General features: G+C 33.1%; 1 protein-coding gene and 1 long non-coding RNA gene across 3 annotated transcripts; both read right to left on the reverse strand.

Moving 5' to 3' along the window:
* Positions 1 to 3248: 3248 nt before the first annotated feature.
* LOC105262539 (uncharacterized) lies at positions 3249 to 4072 on the reverse strand. The gene is made up of 3 exons (XM_011297836.3): positions 3754 to 4072; positions 3517 to 3687; positions 3249 to 3456 (listed from the first exon to the last, which is right to left on the reverse strand). The coding sequence occupies exons 1-3, from the start codon at positions 3964 to 3966 to the stop codon at positions 3352 to 3354; spliced, it is 489 nt and encodes a 162-aa protein (XP_011296138.3). The 5' UTR covers positions 3967 to 4072; the 3' UTR covers positions 3249 to 3351.
* A 3059-nt stretch (positions 4073 to 7131) lies between these two features.
* LOC109614423 (uncharacterized) lies at positions 7132 to 8058 on the reverse strand. 2 transcript variants are annotated; one of them, XR_009343023.1, is made up of 4 exons: positions 7940 to 8053; positions 7530 to 7888; positions 7306 to 7461; positions 7132 to 7217 (listed from the first exon to the last, which is right to left on the reverse strand). It is a non-coding gene; the product is annotated as an uncharacterized LOC109614423 (long non-coding RNA). The 2 variants fall into 2 exon arrangements; XR_009343022.1 differs by lacking the exon at positions 7132 to 7217 and having other exon boundaries at positions 7307 to 7461; positions 7940 to 8058.
* Between the last annotated feature and the right edge of the window lie 10732 nt (positions 8059 to 18790).

Genomic DNA, 18790 nt, shown 5'->3' on the forward strand with positions numbered 1-18790 from the left:
TACTCAAATGTGTATTATGTCTGCAGGACTTTTGGTATTGAAAATGAACCATGTAGGCCCACGTCTTCGTATAGCCCCCATATAGCGGTACCCCCCATTTAACAGTACCCCCGCCCCCGGTATTCGGTATGTTGATGCTTTTAGCGACATTATTCACCGGAATAGTTTCAAATTTGGTATTTGAAGTTCGTAATGGATACTACATCCTAAGACAGAAATTTGTTTGTCCAGGTCCACGCCTTCGTGTAGCCCCCAAATAACGGTACCCCCGATATTCGGTATTTGATTTTAGCGACATTATTTACCGGAATTGTTTTAAATTTCGCATTTGAAGTTCGTAATGGATACTACAGCCTATGACAGAAAATTGTAGCTCCACGTTTTATAACCCCCATTATAAACATATTTTTTCAAGTTTGAATATTGTAATAGCTTGTGACAAAAGTTGCCTTTGCAGGTCCACGTCGTCGTACAGACCCTAATATACGGCTAAATTCGGTATTTTTAAGGTTTTAACATAATTTTTAACGGACTTTATTTTTTTGAAAATTGCCAAATTTGTTCCAAATGGTGGAGGGTATTCAAAGTTCGACCCGGCCGAACATACAGCTTTTTTACTTGTTTTTTTTTTTTTTTTTTTTTTTTTTTTTGTCAAATTATATTGAAAACGGTTGAGGTTTGGATATAGCCCCCATATATATTTTCGGCCGATTTAATATATTGGATGCTAAAAACAAGCTGTGTATGTCAAATTTCAATAATTTTTGGATTATGTGGTAAAATTTTTCTATGAATAAGTTTTGTCAATTTATATTGATTTGGATATCATCTTATTAAGGAACATAGACCCACCACGTCTTGGCAATGATAATAGGCTAACACAAAAATGTAATAGATGCTACGATTATTATGTATGTAGATTCAGATATATCCAATCGCTCTAATAGAATCAACTTTAACAGAGTGCATATTTCTATATGCTTGGAATCTGCAATGAAGATTAATAAATTCCAGGAACAAATTCTTCGAGTGTGCGGGCCAAATTTTTCCAAATGTAATTTCCGAAATATATATAGCCTATGTTACTTTCAGGCGATGTTGTAGTATACTTGGAAATTTTCAGGAAAATCTGTGCAGCGGTTTTCGAGTCCATAAATTAAAAATAAAAACAAACATACAGACATTTTCCTGTTTTATATATATAGATATACAATGAGAATAAAGTCTTTTTCTTTGGTGGCTGATAGTGAAATTTGATGAAAAATATTTTTGTCTTTGACGTAAAGTACGTCCTTAACCCTAAAATGTGTTTTTATAAATATGAATTCATAGCGTTTAGGTAAGTTTTAGATTTTTGACACCATATTTTAAAACAAGTAAGCAAAGGCTATAGTCGTGTGTGGCCGACCATGTGACACCCTACAACACTACAATACAAATCAATTTTGGAAGATTTCGCTTTTGATATTATGTCACGGAGCACTGCCCAGATATTACCCATAGCATTATGACCAGGGACATTTGCCCAATATTTACGCACTCTGTCGTGCTATTAGTTGTTGTGGCCCATCTTACAGCTAAATATAATCCAATGGCCTTCCAAAATGTTAGAATTCTTTCCTGTCCTTAACTCTCTTCTCAGCCGTGTCGATTGGCTTCAAATCTGTGATCAGGATATTTTTTCTGTTTTTGCTTCATTTGAACCCCTAAATATTTTTCCAACATCTTCAAAAGCAAGAGGCTTGTCTGTATCTCCACATTTAGACTCATCTATATGATTTGCTTGTCTACGTTATTTGGCTGTATTCGTCAACTAAATCAGCAACATCTTCAAAAGCAAGAGGCTTGTCAGTATCTCCACATTTAGACTCATCTATATGATTTGCTTGTCTACGTTATTTGGCTGTATTCGTCAACTAAATCAGCATAAAAAAGCCTGAAGATATCGCCTGTAAGTAATGTTGGCATTTTTTCACACAAAAGGGTGGTCCATTCTGCCCGCTGTCCTAAACTCTAACTTCATGCGAGATTTCGTGTTCTTCGGTTTCTATCTGTGACCTTTATAACGGCTGCAAAATCACGAATATTTTTAGTTGTTGGTCCATTTCAAACCCTATATATATTGTGGACATCTTTAAAAACAATAGGCCTAACCCTTCCGTTGTGAAAATGTTCGTGAGGATCGGACGATAATGGCAATCTATATATAATAATCCCAACCTGTGTTGTAAGGTGAAAAAATATTACAGAATATACACTTCAATATTATAAGTCAAATTGAAAAAATCGCATGCGATAAAAAATATAAAAAAAAAAGGAAAAGAATGTCACAAAATACTACAAAATCTATATTAACATCATTATTGGCATCTTTTTATGCGATTTTTAGATTTATACTTTTATGCCAAGAGGGCATTCTGAATTGACAAAATTTGTTAAAATCGGTCCAGCCATTCTAGCTAACATCCCCTTCCTTTGTATATATCCATTGTATATATTTCGGTATATATATCCGATATATTTACTATCGGCATCTACGTAACGGTGACCTGTTCGTCTATTTATGATTTCGCCGGGATTAAAAAGATTCGCGGTTTATTGAAAATTTTACTTTTATTCATCACAAATGTTATGGACTATTTCACGCACTAAATATTATCCGATGACCACCAAAATTGGAAGACTTTTGCTCAACCCTAAGCCCTAGCCCCATGCTAACTTCCGCTTGATTGGTCTATAATCGCAACCTTTAGAGCAACTCCAAAATCAGGAAATTTTGCAGTTTTTGTCCATTTCAAGGCCTAAATATTATGCGATCATCTCCAAAAGCAATAGGGTTCTATTCTGGCCCTTTAAATTTCGTGAAGATCGGGCCAAAATTGCGACCTGTAGAGTGATTACAAATTAACATGGACAGACGGACGGACATACATAGCCAGATCGACTCAGCTCGGCGAGATAGGAAGGTCCATATATACTTTCCTATGTGGGAAACCGAGGTGTTCATAATTTTTGGCCCAATCAAACTTATAATACCCCCAACACATAGTGTTTTAGGGTATAAAGACTTTGGTGACTCATATTGTTTGCAATTTTGCCGAAGATACTATATACCTAATATCAGCGGATTCGGCAGAATCTTAACCGAAAATTTCCAAAAATGTAGACGATATTCTGGATTTTCCCTATAATCATTTTTAGTGTTGTCCAATGTAATTTATATCTAATTTTTATATTTTGGCCATAAGTTTTTAATGTGGAATGGAACAATTAATATTTTTATTTTAAAACGTAAATACATTTCTAAGTGAAATTATTATAATTTATATGTATTTGGATTTGCTTTATCTGTTAGAAATCAGGATCAATTATTTTAAAGGCTTCATAAAATCTATTTTTAACACTATTTCGCAGTACATGTTTGGCTTGGTGCAGACAGCCATCACTGGAATCAACCTAAATTTTAAAAAAAGAGCATATTTATTTAAACTCTACAAAAATTAGCATTTAACATACCACGTTTCTGGGCAATAGTTCATTAATGAAATTTCCCATATTTAAACGAAGCCCTTTTTTAAACACAGGATTATCACTTTCAACTCTCTCGACGTTTGTTGCACCAGCAATTTCGAGTTTATTTATTAACACATCCTTAATTTGATTGAAACATTCCGCATCTAAGGCTTCCTAAGAAAAAACAGTCGCCAACAATATAGTATAAAGTAATTAGTATGTATTTGTTTAACAACGTACTGCCTCATCGTCAATCACCAAATCAATAAGTTTACGCGTATCTTCAACTAGATCGGCATTTATGAAACTTTTTAATAAAATTATTCCAAATATTAAAACGATTTGTAGGTGCATTTTTAATGTATTGATTGCCTTTAAAACAAACTTTTGCAACTTTATATATTCCAAAAACATTTCTTTGGAAGGCATTGAGCTTTGTGTGGTGCAAGGCATTCTTCAAACAAATATATAATAATCTTTTATTAAGCGTAAACAATATTCTTCAAAACAAGCTAAGTTCGGCCGGGCTGAACTTTTTATATTTGTCAAATTTATTTTTGTACCAAATTTAGTCACTCAAGCCGAATCGTGTTTAGTGCACCAAACATGTGAAATCGGCCGAAAATATATATGGAAGCTATATCCGAATCTGAACCGATTTTAATATGATTTGACTAATTTATTTTCTAACCAAAATCCCGTCACACATTCCAAATTTCATTGGAACGGAACGTACATATCGTGTTTGATGCATCAAATACTATATATCTTAATTTGAACCGATTTCAAAAAAAGCTATATCTTAATTTGAACCGATTTCAAAATAATTTGACAAATTTATTTTTTTTTTTTTTGAAAAAAAAAAATTCCAGACACACATTCCTAATTTCATTGGAATCGAACATATATATCGTGTTTGGTGCATCAAATAAAGAAATCGGTCGAAAATATATATGGGAGCTACATCCAAAGCTGAACCAATTCGAATATAATTTGTCGAATATATTTTTGTACCAAATTTAGTCACTCATGCCGAATTTCATTGGAATCGAATATACATATCTTGTTTGGTGCATTAAATACATGAAATCGGTCGAAAATATATATGGGAGCTATATCCAAATCTGAACCGATTTCAATATAATTTGACAAATTTATTTTTGTTCCGAATTCCGTTACGCATTCCGAACTTGAGTCTTCTTCTGTAATCGATCAATATATATGCGCATATAAAATCTAAATTTGTTGAGGTACCTCCGATTCTGATTCAATATCTCTAGTTCCAAATGGAATTTCAAAAATTTATATAGCCTATGTTACTTCGAGGCGATGTTGAAGTTCACTTGGAAATTTTCAGGAAAATCTATTCAGCGGTTTTCGAGTCAATAAATTACAAACAAACATACATACATTTTCCTCTTTTATAGATATAGAAGACGAAGAAGATTCTCTCTCAGAGAGAACTCCTTGCGTGGAATTTCAGATAATACCATTGAAAAATGTGACTAAAATCATAAAAATACCGAGTATAGTGTGGTATCGTTATATGAGAGATATACACTGTCTTGGGCCTACAAAAACGATTCTCTTCCGGGTGGTAATGTACTCATAAGGAACTTCTTTTGTGGATTTTTAGACAATTCCATTGAAATATGTGGCTAAAATCATAAAAAATACCGAATATCGGGGGATACCATTCTATGGGGGATAATAATTTAGTCCTAACAAAGTATATATATATATATATATATATATATATATATATATATATATATATTCTTAATCAGCGTACAGCTCTAAGACGATTTAGCCCTGGCCGTCTGTTGTAATCACGCTAGAGTCAAGACGAATTAAGATAGGAAGCTAACATTTTGCACAGATCAATATCTTGTCTGCAGGCAGGACAAGTTTGAGAGAGATTTGTCTGTTTAGGTCTACGATATATAAATATTCGATAATATATATAAATATTCGGTGTTTTGGTGATTCTAACGACAGTATTCACCGACATTTTTAAAATTTCGTGTTTGAAGTTACCAATAGATACTACCATCTATGACTGAAAATTTCTCATTCTAGTCCATGACTTGTCCATATATTACGGTACGTCCAGGCATTTGGTATTTTGATGATTGTAGCCAAATTTTTAATGGTATTGTCTGGAAATCCACACAAGGAGTTCCCTCGGAGTACTTTACAACCTGTCTATATAGGTCCACGATGTCGTATATCACCCATATAAAGGTAACTCCCGATATTCGGTATTTTGATGAATTTAACGACAGTATTTACCGGATTTTTTCAAATTTCGTATTTGAAGTTTGTACTTCAACCTATGACGGAAAATTTTCTTTGCAGGTCCACGACTTTGTATAGCGCACATATAACGGTTAGCATTTGAGTGGTATTTTTCGATGGATTTTTTTGTTTTTTTTTTGAAATAGTCCACGATTTGGTATAGCTCCCATATAATTGTACCGATATAGTTACGGATTTTTGGCTGCATTGTTCACAATTTTAACCCAAATTCGCTGTAAATTGGCAGCATATGTTTCCATTATTTCTCTTATTCTTATTCTTGCATAATAAGTTAATAAGTTTTGATATAGTCGTATAGCCAACATATAATTTTAGCGACACTATTCACCGGAATTGTTTCAAGTTTCGTATTTGAATATCGTACTGGCCCATGACAAAAATTGCATTTACAGGTCCCCGTCTTCGTATAGCCCCCATATAACGGTACCTCTCAATATTCAATATTTTAATGATTTTAGCGACATTAATCACCGGAATTGTTTCAAATTTGGTTTTTGAATTTCGTAAAGAATACTACAGCCTAAGACAGATAATTGTCTGTGCAGGTCCACGTCTGATGATTTTAGCTACATTATTCACCGAATATTTTTTCACGTTTCGCATTTGAATATTGTAATGGCTTATGACAAAAGTTGACTATGAAGATCCACGTTGCCCTATAGACCCTTATGTAACGGTACAATCGGTTTTTTTAAGATTTTAACAGAGTTTTTAACGGATTTTTTTTGGAAAATTGCCGAATTCGTTCCAAATGGTGGAGGATATTCATAGTCGAACTTACAGCTTTTGTGCTTGTTGGACATTTCGAACTTTTGTGAGTGAGTTGCCCTAGCAAATGATTTCAGGAAAATGTATCCTTAAAAAACCGAAAATGTCAATAAAAAACCTTGTTTATTTCTGAAAAATTTAGAAATGTTTCCCTATTCGCAGCAAATTTTCTTATAATTTACCAGTCTGGGTTGTGGAAGATGCCAAGTAGACTTGATAGTATTAATTTTAATATCAAACCCGCAAAGGAGTTATGGGTTCTTTGACCAAATGACGTTAATTTTCTCATATAATTTTGACCATATACGAAGGGACCCCGACAGTTTGAGATATATTTCGAAATATTTAGGATATAGCTTTGAAATTGGATAGGTATACTTGCCAATAGTTTCCAACCGATTTGGCTTTTACCTAAATTCTTTGGCCGTATAACACTTTTCGCAATTTTCTGCAATATTGCCAAAGATTCTATATACCTAAAATGCACGGATTACAAGGAATCTTACCCTGAAAAAGTGTGGAAGAGGAGATAACTTGCCCCCTTTACTTCTTGATGTTATCTTTCAAAACGCTGATACGTGTCTTTAGCTCAACTGTCATAAGGTGCTGGATTTCTACTGTAATTATTGAAGGAAATTGAATTATATCACGCAATTTTATCTTGTGGTATGTTTCTTTAATCTGGGAACGGAATGAGAGGCATACCTTGTTTTTCATAAGATGTATATTTTAGTTTACCGACAATATATTCAATACATTTAAAAGCAGACATATTATTTTAATGGATTTGCCAAATCAAACCGAGGTGAATGCCTTGATTTCATCCATAACGCTATTCACACAATCAAGAGGTGAAGAGACCTAGTATAGTTTTGAAAATAAAATTAAAATTAAATGAATAAAAAAATAAAGATTTACATTAAACCTACCAGCTTTTTGTTGTAAATAAGGTCTTGAATGAACATATCCACTCTCATGCGGAATGTACTATCAAAAACTGGAACACCAGCTACAGAAGCCTTAATTAGCTGCCTGATAATTTCCTTTTTAATTTGAGGATGACATATAAAATAAATATTTTCCTAAACAAGAAAAAAGTACGAAATAAAAGAACGACCTTTTAAAATATAGAAAAGTAACTTTCATATTTATCATCAATGGGTTCTTTTATGTTATCGAAAACACCTGCTTCCACAAAAGCGGCGGAAAATACGACGACAAAAGCTATAGCAAAAATAAGCTTCATTGCAGTTTTATTATTTTGTTTATAGTCAAATATGTTCAAGTTCTAAAACTTAACTGAATTAGCTTAGCCGATGACACAATTATTTATACTCACGATTTAGTTCACGGTCTTCTACAAATATTTAATTAGTTTTTTTTTTAATAACATCCATCATAAACTGGCTGTTGGCAAATACCCATTCTTACAATAGTATTGTAGAGCACAAGAATTTGAAGTGTGAATTGTCGCCTATTGGGTTTCTTATGTTTGTGGAAAAGCCCCACAAATACAAAATTATGTCCCCTGTTTGATACGTGAACTTCGCACCAAATATAGGATTCTTTATTTTAATTTTAATTACATGTTAGTAGGGTTGTCCATATTCGACGGACGGACTTTTGACAGATATGTCACATCGCTTAATGACATACCGCGTTTTAAGCGTCAGTCCAAGAAGATTTTTACCATGAACCAATATACGCCACGCGAAATAGTTGAAATTTACATTCAACAGAAGAAGTCAATTGTGAAAACTCAACGTGCTTTGAAAACATTAAAAAATGTGAGTAGTGCGCCTTCTAAGAACACCATTAAGCGTTTATACGAAAAATCGGCCGAGAATATCGCTGCCGTACGAGCCAGTGTTGAGAGGTCCCCAAGAACATCCCAAAAACGCCGTTCTCAGCAGTTGGGTATGGCTCGGTCCACTTTACAACGGATTATTCGCATTGATTTGCATTTATTCCCGTACAAAATTCAATTGACGCAAAGAATGTTGCCTGCGGACAAGCCTCGTCGATTGGAATGGGCCCAAAGAGTCATGGGTCCGTCGAATATGGACAACCCTGTACTTTAGTGTGTGAACAGGACATATCACAGTTCGTAGAGCCATTGAAATAAGTGATAGAAGAGCTCGAATTTTAAATTTTTTGTGTTGTGGGTTTGATCGTCGTGCAGTAGCTACAAGGTAGAATATATCTACTGAATAACTCTAACATTTTTATGAAGAACAGAATAAGCAATGAATATTCTGTCAATTTTAATGGGATTGTTGTGAGTTTTTTTCTATTTCATGGAAATTTATTTTTATATTTTTAAATCTTGTTATCACAAGTAAGCGAATTCTATAATCTCGCGGTTCACTGAAAGAAAAATGCTTTGTTGTATCAATGAACCGGATTCGTTGATTTTTTTCATTGATGCAATGAAAAGCTACATTAATATAATACTTTTTTTGTTCATGCAATGAAAACTCACGTTGCTTTTAAATTCAATTATTTTTGGTTTCATTGAATATATGAAATGGATTTCATTAAGGTTATGAAACTACTTATTTTTACAAAATTCAGTAAAAAATGTGAATATAGAAATTATTCATAATAGCGCTGTCTTATACAAACAAATACGTAACCAAAGTATTTACAATTAGTCTGAAAATTGTGATAATTGTTATATTTAAATTTGTGCTCCAATTTAATGAAGCAGTTTTATGAAATGAATGAAACGTTACGTTAAGGAGTTTGTTTTTAGACCAACCAAATGATACATGGAAAATTTCATATCAATTGGACAATAAAGGCGATCTGCATTTTGTTCATAAAAATACATGGGCAGGCAGTCAGACTTGCTGACATGCTTTCAGAACGTGATTTTGTAAAGATCATCCAAAAAAGTAGGGTTTATCTCGCGTATTTCTACCTGTTACAAACAAATGCACAACAACAAATTAACCTCTACCACAGTGTGGTGTAGTTATTAAGAAGTAAAAAACCAAAGTTCAGCCGGACCGAGCTTTAATACCCTCCACCATTTTCATTTCACTGAATAAAATAAGAATTTTCATTATATTAATGAACAATTTCGTTAATTTCACATTAATGAAACTCAATGAAACTTTTTTCATTCATTCAATGAACCTCTACGTTGGTTCAAAATCAAAAACAAATGTCACTGACGGAACGTTGGATTTAATTTATGGTATGAAGCTTTTTCTTTCAGTGTTCTGACCAGGAACGTATTCTTAAATTACCGAATCCCTCAAGATATTGGTACTACTTAAAATGATTACAATTACACAATGCGACACAATTCAAGATAAATTTAAATTTAATTAGCTAAGGCTCAAACCAACGAAATTCTTTTCGCCTATAAGGTCTATATATTCGGAAAGTACTTCTCAAGACATTTTATTTTTATTTATTTATTATACCCTACAACACTATGTGTTGGGGGTATTATAAGTTTGATTGGCCCAAAAATTATGTAACACCTCGAAATATTGATTTCCCACATAGGAAAATATTTAGGGGTTGAAATGGACCAAAAACAGAAAATTTTCCTGATTTTGCAGTTGCTCTATAGGTCACAATTATGAACCAATCGACGCGGAAATTTACATTGAGTTAGAGTTTATGACTGGGCTGAAGCTCACCAATTTGGCCGACCTTCGGACAATATTAAGAAGAAACTAACTTTTGTGTAAAAAAATAGAAAATTTTTCACTAAACCGCGAATATTTCTAACCCTAGCCAAATCACAAATACATTAAAAGGTCACTCCTGAGGATTAAAGTGATGCTGATAGCCAATAAATCGGGTATATAGCAAAATAGGAATAATATATATGTAAAAGAAATATATCTTATTTATTCTGCTTATAAATCAAGAATCGCCGGGCCGCTTTTCAGAATTCCCATCAATTCGGAATGGTCTCTTGCCAGAAAAGGATAAAATGTAAGAAAATCGCGGAAAAATATACCAATAAATGAGTGAATATCTTTTGTTCCATTTTTTTAAATTTTTGTCATATTTTTATCGCATACGATTTTTTCAATTTGACGAACAATTTTGAACAATTTTCTAAATTTTTACACATCTCAACACTTCGCTTTGAGGGTATTATATGCATGTTGCAATTATCGTCCGATCCTCACGAAATTGTAGAATTAAAGACTATTGTTTCAAATGGGCTAAAAAATAAATTTTTCTAATTTTGTAGTCACTCTATAGGACACAATTGAAAACCAATCGATACTGAATTTCGCATCAGAAGAGATTTAAATACAGGGAAGAAGCCTAGAATTGTGGATGATCATTGGATTATATTTGGCTGTAAACTGGACCACAACTTTCGTGTGTTATTGTTTTGAATACCTAACAACACCACGGAGTGCATAAATATTGGCCAAATTCCAAAAACCAAGGGGTAACATCTGGCAGGGCCCTTTCACATTATTTCAAAAACGAAATCTTCCAAAATGGATTTGGACATAAGGGGACTTCGAACATATTGCAGTGTTGTAGGGTATCACATGGTCGGCCCCGCACGACTATAGCCTTTGCTTACTTGTTAATTTTTTTATTTAATATTCTTCTTTTGCAATGAGGAATTAAGGATTTCAAACTTTTTTAACATGTTTTTTGAACTTTAATTATAATGTTTTTATTTAGCGATTTCTACGTAAATTTGTGTTGCGTCTATTTAAATACATTTACAAACGGAATGACGAACTTAATATACCCTCCATACTATGTATCTTATTTAAAAATGTCGGTATGTATGAACATATCGTAATAGGTGTATCTGTGAACAATTTTGTATATCCTCCACCATACATAGTTCGTTATTCCACTTGTAACTCATCGAAATAATCATTTTAGATATAACAAAGTATATATATTTCTGGTCAGCGTAAAATTCTAAGACGATTTAGCCCTGTATGTCTCTCCGTATGTTGTAATCACGCTAGAGTCAAAACGAATTAAGATATAAAGCCTAAATTTTGGACAGATAAGTTTTTGTGTGCAGGCAGTTCAAGTTCGAAGATGGGCTATATCGGTCCCCGATATCGTATATCCCCCATATAACGGTAACTCTCTATATTCGGTATTTTGATGATTTTAGCTACATTTTTCACTGTAATTGTCTTAAAATGTATACTAGAAGTTCTTTTCAAGCACTTTCGTATTTGAATGTTTTAATGGGTTATGACAAAAGTTGCTTGTGCGGGTCTACGTCTTCGTATAGACCCCAATATAACGGCTTTAGTCGGTATTTTTAGGATTTTAACAGAATTTTCAGCTGAAGTTTTTTTTTTTTTGAAAATTTACAAATTCGTTCCCAATATTGGAGGGTTTAATTCTTGTTGTTATATCCTTATATTATCAGTATGATCTCGTTTCGTTGCATTTTCTTAAATAAACAAAACTTTTTTATTTAACCTCCCACAGGCAGACAGCTACTTACGAAGGACAAATTTCGGTCGACCGTCGCTGCCCACTATTGGGAAGTTTCACTGTATTCCTATGTATGTGTTACAAACGCAATGACAATATATACTCAAAACATTAAAAAACACATGTCCATGAAAAATAACATCAGTTTTTTTTAATAAAAGACCTTATTTACTTTTGAGAAATTTAGCAGTTTTGCCAATTCGTTGAAATATTCGTATGATTTCACTATACAAATGGACTCCATAGTACTCGCTTGAAGATCAAAACCCTAAAGGAATCTTGGGTTCTTATGACAATTTTAGTTTTTACCATATACAAAAGGACCCCTATCGTTTGTGATATATTTCGTAACATATAGGATAGAGCTTTGAAATTTGATACAAATCTTCAGATTGTTTCCAAAATTATTGGTACAGACAATTTAAAATATTTTTACGTCTTCCATTTTATTTGGCCAAATTTAAGCATTTGAGTTTTCAAAATGTGGCCATAATGCAAAATCATAGATCTCGTATTATATTTAAGCAAGTAAATAACAGTTAAGATCGGCCCTCCCCCTTTTGAAAGGGAACACAGTTTTTTTAATTATGTCTATAAGTGACGAGGGCTCTTTGCCTCCACCATTTAAAAAGGAACACAGTTTTTTAATTATGTCTATAAGTGACGAAGGCTATTTGCTCTGAAGCAAGCATTAAGTTTTAATACACCAACAAAAGATTTCTATATAAAAGTATCTGGATTGTAATGTGATTCACTTTAAATTACAAATAGCAGTAAGACCGTTTGGATAATGCAAACGGACTTTTTTTCTGCATCGTATGAAGCGCCATCATTCTTCCACTACGGTCTTTTTTATGGCTTTAGATTTTGTAATATAGGTCATATTGGTCAAGCGTTACCAATAAGTAAATTTTAATATTGAAATAAAAATCAGTTCGGTGGCATTAAACGGGGAACAAATAAATGGTTTATTGTTCCCGCTGAAGGCCGCTTGAAACAGACTCTTTTCCCCATTAAAAAGTATATAAGTCTCCGTAATAATTTCCGAGTTTTGGAAGGTAAGATTAGTTAATATGCTGACATTATGATTTTATAATAAAGATTATTATATGACACCTCGGACGAAGAGGGGTACATCCATCACAAGGTTTGTGGTGCCACATCAAGGTATAATTTTTTGCATATAACAAAAAGCATTTTTCAAATGAGAAAAATTGGTCCATGTTCGACTTTTTAGGGGGTTTAAAAAAAATTGTATAGTTTCACGTTCTTAAAACCCTTATGTAAGTGTATATTGATGAATTGAGACATATTTTTCAATTGATTTGTTAGAATTTGCAGCTTGTATTGATTACCATTCCTTCTGGAAAAACATTAGTTCAGTTCAGGTTCGTATTTTCCTATAGCCACATATGAAGACATAACTTTTCGGACTTCAGCTACAAAGTTCGTATTGTTTGAAATTTTGTATTCGATATAGGCACTAAATCGATATACGTATACGGCATTAAAACTAGTTAATTTTTAAAGGTACTTCTTAGGTATTCCCCTTCCATCTACATTCGTAGGAATTCTTTGTATCATGATTCCCTTTCCATTCAATTCGTGATAAGGAATGTAAAATGTACCCTTAAATTAAACGTAGTTTTAAGTAAATACCGTATCATACTTTACCAAATAATTTGACAGGCAAAAATGGAAATTTTGCTAATATTCAATCCCAAAATCTATATATATAAATGTAAGTTGTGTTAGTTACTACGCTTATAACTTAAGAACCGCTGGATTAATTTTAACGATTCACACAAATTCGGAGTTGTCTACTCTCCGAAAAGGATAATATCCAAAAAAATCGCGTAAAAATGTGATATATTAACATTTTCATTTTGACTTTTCAAATGTACAATAGTAATGTTTTATTTTGCATGATTTTTTTCCATTTTGACTTACTTTTTTCTAATGTACATTTGTAGTGTTTTTTTATATTTTATTTTTGAATTCGAATATTTATACCAATTTATTTAATTGACTTGATTTCTTGAGAACTGAAATTGATGGCGGGTTACATGGAAGTGTAGTAGCGAATTATGTGGTGGCGAAACGGAATAGATGATATCGAAATAATTTAACGCGGTCACACCAAAGTTAAAAGATAATTAATTTTTCTAAATCGCTGAAAAATCATGAAAAAGAGATCTCATTGCAAAAATCAAAAAAACATTTTCAATGGAATCGAATTTTAAAGTAATAGTACATTCTATTGACAAACTTTGTAAGGAAGGATCTTAAAACATTTGCTGTAAAAAATCAGCGAAAAAGTTGAAGACTTTTTCAATTTGTTATTCTTTTTTTTGTCAATTTTTTTTTCAATTTGTATTATCATATTGAATTCAGTGGATTTTTTGTGAACAAAATAAAGAATAATTTTTAACTAAAAAAATTAAATAAGTGCGAAATAGGATGTTAACTGACATCTACCTTTCAACTCCAGGGCCTACATCGTGGGTTAGCTGGAAGATGCGAACACATTTAAACAAACAAAAATGACCGAAAAAGCTTAATGGGGCTCATTTCAAAGCGTGACAATGATCCGTCCAATGAGAGCTCAAAATGCAAAATTCTTTGGGAGAGTAATAAGTAATATACCAATATTGAAATAAAAGGTGCAAAATAGTAGAGCGAATGGGACTTTTGGTAAGAAAAGGTTTTATATCCTTCCAGAAATTCTTCCCAAACATTCAAAATACCTAAAATCACTTTTGCAGGTCTTTATATCGATCATAACTCATGGATAAGGGAACAACCCGATTTCATATTTATATAACCATCTATGATTTAAGTTATTTTTGGGGTATTGGCCGGCCACTTTTTTCATTTTTTGGCCCTTATTTGACATTTTTGTTTCTAAGGGGGTAGATAACCTCTTCGCATAAAATTTGAAATTTTCAGAGTAGGGCCCATATTGGTATTGACCACATTCATCAATTGATTTGGCTAAAAAATTTTATTTATGCCACCCTGGGGTAGGGAACCATCATGCAGATAATTGCCACATAGGAATTTATTTAAGTAAAGTCCCCACATTGGAGTATCCCCAAGTCCACTTTCACATCTAATGTGTGGTCAGAAAAGAAAATTTTGTATTCTATCGAATTTTTAACCCCCAAGAGAATATTGGTTTGGAACGTAGATTTGGGATGTGCATCCATATGAAATAAATTGTGGAAACATGAACAAATTACAAATATAAGAAAGTAGCACGGGACCGAATATTTGTTTAATCATCATTGAATTATCCTATGATGAAAATATGGACTTTAAGGGGTCTCCAACTTACAATTTAAATGGCAAATAAAATTAATTCCCATCTTATCATTCTGCCCTCAATTATGAGGTGGATAAAACTATTTTTACTTATTTAAATCACGCGAAATGCTTTGACATGCTATATTGTTCTGCTATATTTTTGATTTGGCCTCTATTTGTCATCTTGGATTATAAGGGGTAGAAGAAAGTTTTCAATGTAGGTCGATGTTTCGGAGTAGTGCCCATATAAAGAAGGTACCTCCTAATTTAACCACATTTCAAAGAATTTGGCTAATAATGCGTATTAGGGGGGTGAAAATCTTACACTAAAATTTCAACATATCTACAAATTTTAGAATTTTTATCCATGTTATAATACCCTCTCAAGTCCACCTTTTGGCGGACAAACAGACTGACATGGTTAGGGGGACTTATGAGGACTCTAATGCACAATCTAAGTTGCTAATGGGTTTAAAAAAGTAATTAACTTTGGCTATTCTTAAATCATTCAGCCCTCAATTATGTAGTATACAAAATACAGCAAATTCCAAATTACTGCTCATTTGACTGGAAGATTTTGCTACGATTTTTACCATATTAAAAATTAATTTGATCCCTTATATGGCGATAAGATTGATATATACTTTTTAATAGATTTGTATAGCACATCCACACAGTTGAAGCCCACGGTTTAAATATTGAAGCCCACTGGTTAAAAATGGGTACAGGTATTTTAAAACACTTTAAATCGACCTGTACGTGAACACTTATATCAGTCATATCTGTGAATAATTATGCTTGGGAATATATGCATAATAGACAAAAACTACGGGCCGGAAACGCGGACCGGGCCAGCTAGTATATTATAATGGTTGCCTTTACCTCATGGTGGAGTGTATTAAAAGTTTGGGCAGATCGCGTTTTTTTTCGTCTCATTTTTGAATCCTCGCAAAACTTTTCCATATTAAGAACATCAATTTTCTTTTAAATTTAAGTTATACGCAGAGTACATCTTTATAAAAAGCGACAATTAAAAGAATCCGAAAATAAAGATGTGCATCCTACAAATACAAAGGAACGGAAGAAACTACTGGGTTAATCATGGGATTTTAAACATTTTATGGGATTTTAAATATTTTCTAAAGTGAGCTCGCGCAGCATATTTAAGGTGTTAAACCCTTTACAAGATGAACAACAAACGCAATCATCTGCTTTGTACATAGCGCTTTTGCACTATCAATGTTACTTTATTTTGTTAATAATCTGTCCATCAATTGCAAAATTCCGTGGATTGACTGTTGCTTGATATCTTCCATAACCTCTTATAATATTCTTGCAGGGACGAAATACGATCAAATCCGTCTATCCGTCTGTGGGATTAACGCTAGCTTTTGAACGAAATGAAGTAGGTTGACTTCTGGTATTGAAAATGGGTTAAATTTGAAACAATTTCTGTGAATAATGTCGCTAAAATCATCAAAATACCGAATGTCGGGAGGTGCCGTTCTATGGGGGCTATACGAAGACGTGGACCTGCACAGACAATTTTCTGTCATAGGCTGTAGTATCCATTACGAAATTCAAATACCAAAGTTGAAACAATTTCGGTGAACAATATCGCTAAAATCATCAAGGTACCGAATATCCGGAGGACATCGCTAAATCGACATAGAATTTTAGGCTGATCAAGAATATATATTATTATATTATTATTTTAAAATGTATATTTCGACGTGTTACAAACGGAATGACAAACTTATATACCCTCCATACATGTAAATGCAAGTTCACGTAGCGGTCGATGTATAGTGTTTAAAAAATCAGATCCTATTTTTTAGCCAGAGGTTTTAATTTGGGAATTAGAAACCTAGATGGTTAGCACATATATTAAAAAGCATATATCAACCGTTTATAATAGCGAAATAGGTAGCGAAACAGGAGGTACCTACACCAAATGAGGAGGCGATACTCCGAAACATTGTAATTAAAAAGGGGGTCTTCTACCCCCTTAGAAGCTAAGATGCCAAATACGTGCCACATAAATTTAAAAATGTGGCCAAGACTCCGAAAATAACTAAAATAAGGGGATATCTTCATATGAGGATCATGTGTGTCTATACTTATAATTTTTGGAAATAATGTTTTTTTTTTTTATTTGTAAAATCTCAATTTACCAACATTTGAGGAAATTAGTTAAAAAATATGGCAAAAATGTAAAAAATACGAATCGGGGTATAAGGGGCTATATCAAAAGGTAGACCGACATGGCCCATATTTTGAAAGCTAGTCGAATTTTCGTTCTCAAAAAATCGAGTTAATTCAATAAAGTTAGTCAAGTTCCTAAGTTATTTGAAGTTCCTAATCAGAACTACAGCATGTGCCAGAAAATTGTCGAAGCAGGTCTTCATATAGCCCCTAAATATCGGTAACTCTCTTCATACGGTATTTTGGTGCTTTTAGATACATTAGTCACCGCAATTGTTAACATTTCGTATTTGCATTTTGTAATGGGTACTACAGCCTGTGACAGAAAATTGCTTACTGCTTTATCACTTGATTAATATATATTTGGACCATTAACCATTTATTTGGGAGGAATGAGTCAATATTGTTAATTTCGTATGCCTTTTTCGCGTTTTATGAGCATTGAGATGTGTGACATTTGAAGAAAAGCGGATGTTTATTTCGCTATTTTGAGACTGGTAATTATTTAAAATGTTGACTCTTTGTGAGATAGGTACCTGATGGAGTGAACCGATATTGTCTATTGTCGCACCTGACATAGCTTGGCTACAAAAATTGGGATTTGCAAATTCCTTTGCTGTGAAAATTATGACCTTGGTGTGGGGGTATCAAAAGGAGTGGACCGAAATATCCCATTTTGTGTTATTAGAAATATTGAATAGTGCCGAGTTTAAATGGAATCCGATGTTCATTTTGCGTTTTTCAAACTTCATCGCTTTTAAAAATGTTGTCCCGTTGTAGGTGAGGTACCAGAAGGAGTGAACCCTTTGTGGGATAGGTACTTGTTGGAGTGGGCCGATATTGTCCATTTTTGTACGTGACCTACCACTAACAAAAAGTTTAGGGTTTGCAAAGTTGTCCAAAAATCGAATGATCCTCTTTCTATGATTTAAATTTTTTTTTTTGGAAATTTTGACCATTTGTGTGGCAGGTACCAGAAGGAGTCCATCTCTGAACTTGGTCTAAGTTTAATAATAATATTACGATGTGCCAAGTTTGGACTAAATCAGATACTCCCTTCGAGGGGTATCGTGCCAGCGACTACAAATGTCCTGAATCGGATTTGGTCCAAAGAGACCTAGGGTCTAAAACCATTTTTTCCATAAGGCTGAGGGTATAAAAATAGGTAATTGTCGTTTTGGAAAGATTTTTAGGTAATAATTATTTTTTTATACCCTAC

The sequence above is a fragment of the Musca domestica genome, unplaced genomic scaffold (assembly GCF_030504385.1).
Source record: "Musca domestica strain aabys unplaced genomic scaffold, Musca_domestica.polishedcontigs.V.1.1 4, whole genome shotgun sequence".
Lineage (NCBI taxonomy): Eukaryota > Metazoa > Arthropoda > Insecta > Diptera > Muscidae > Musca > Musca domestica.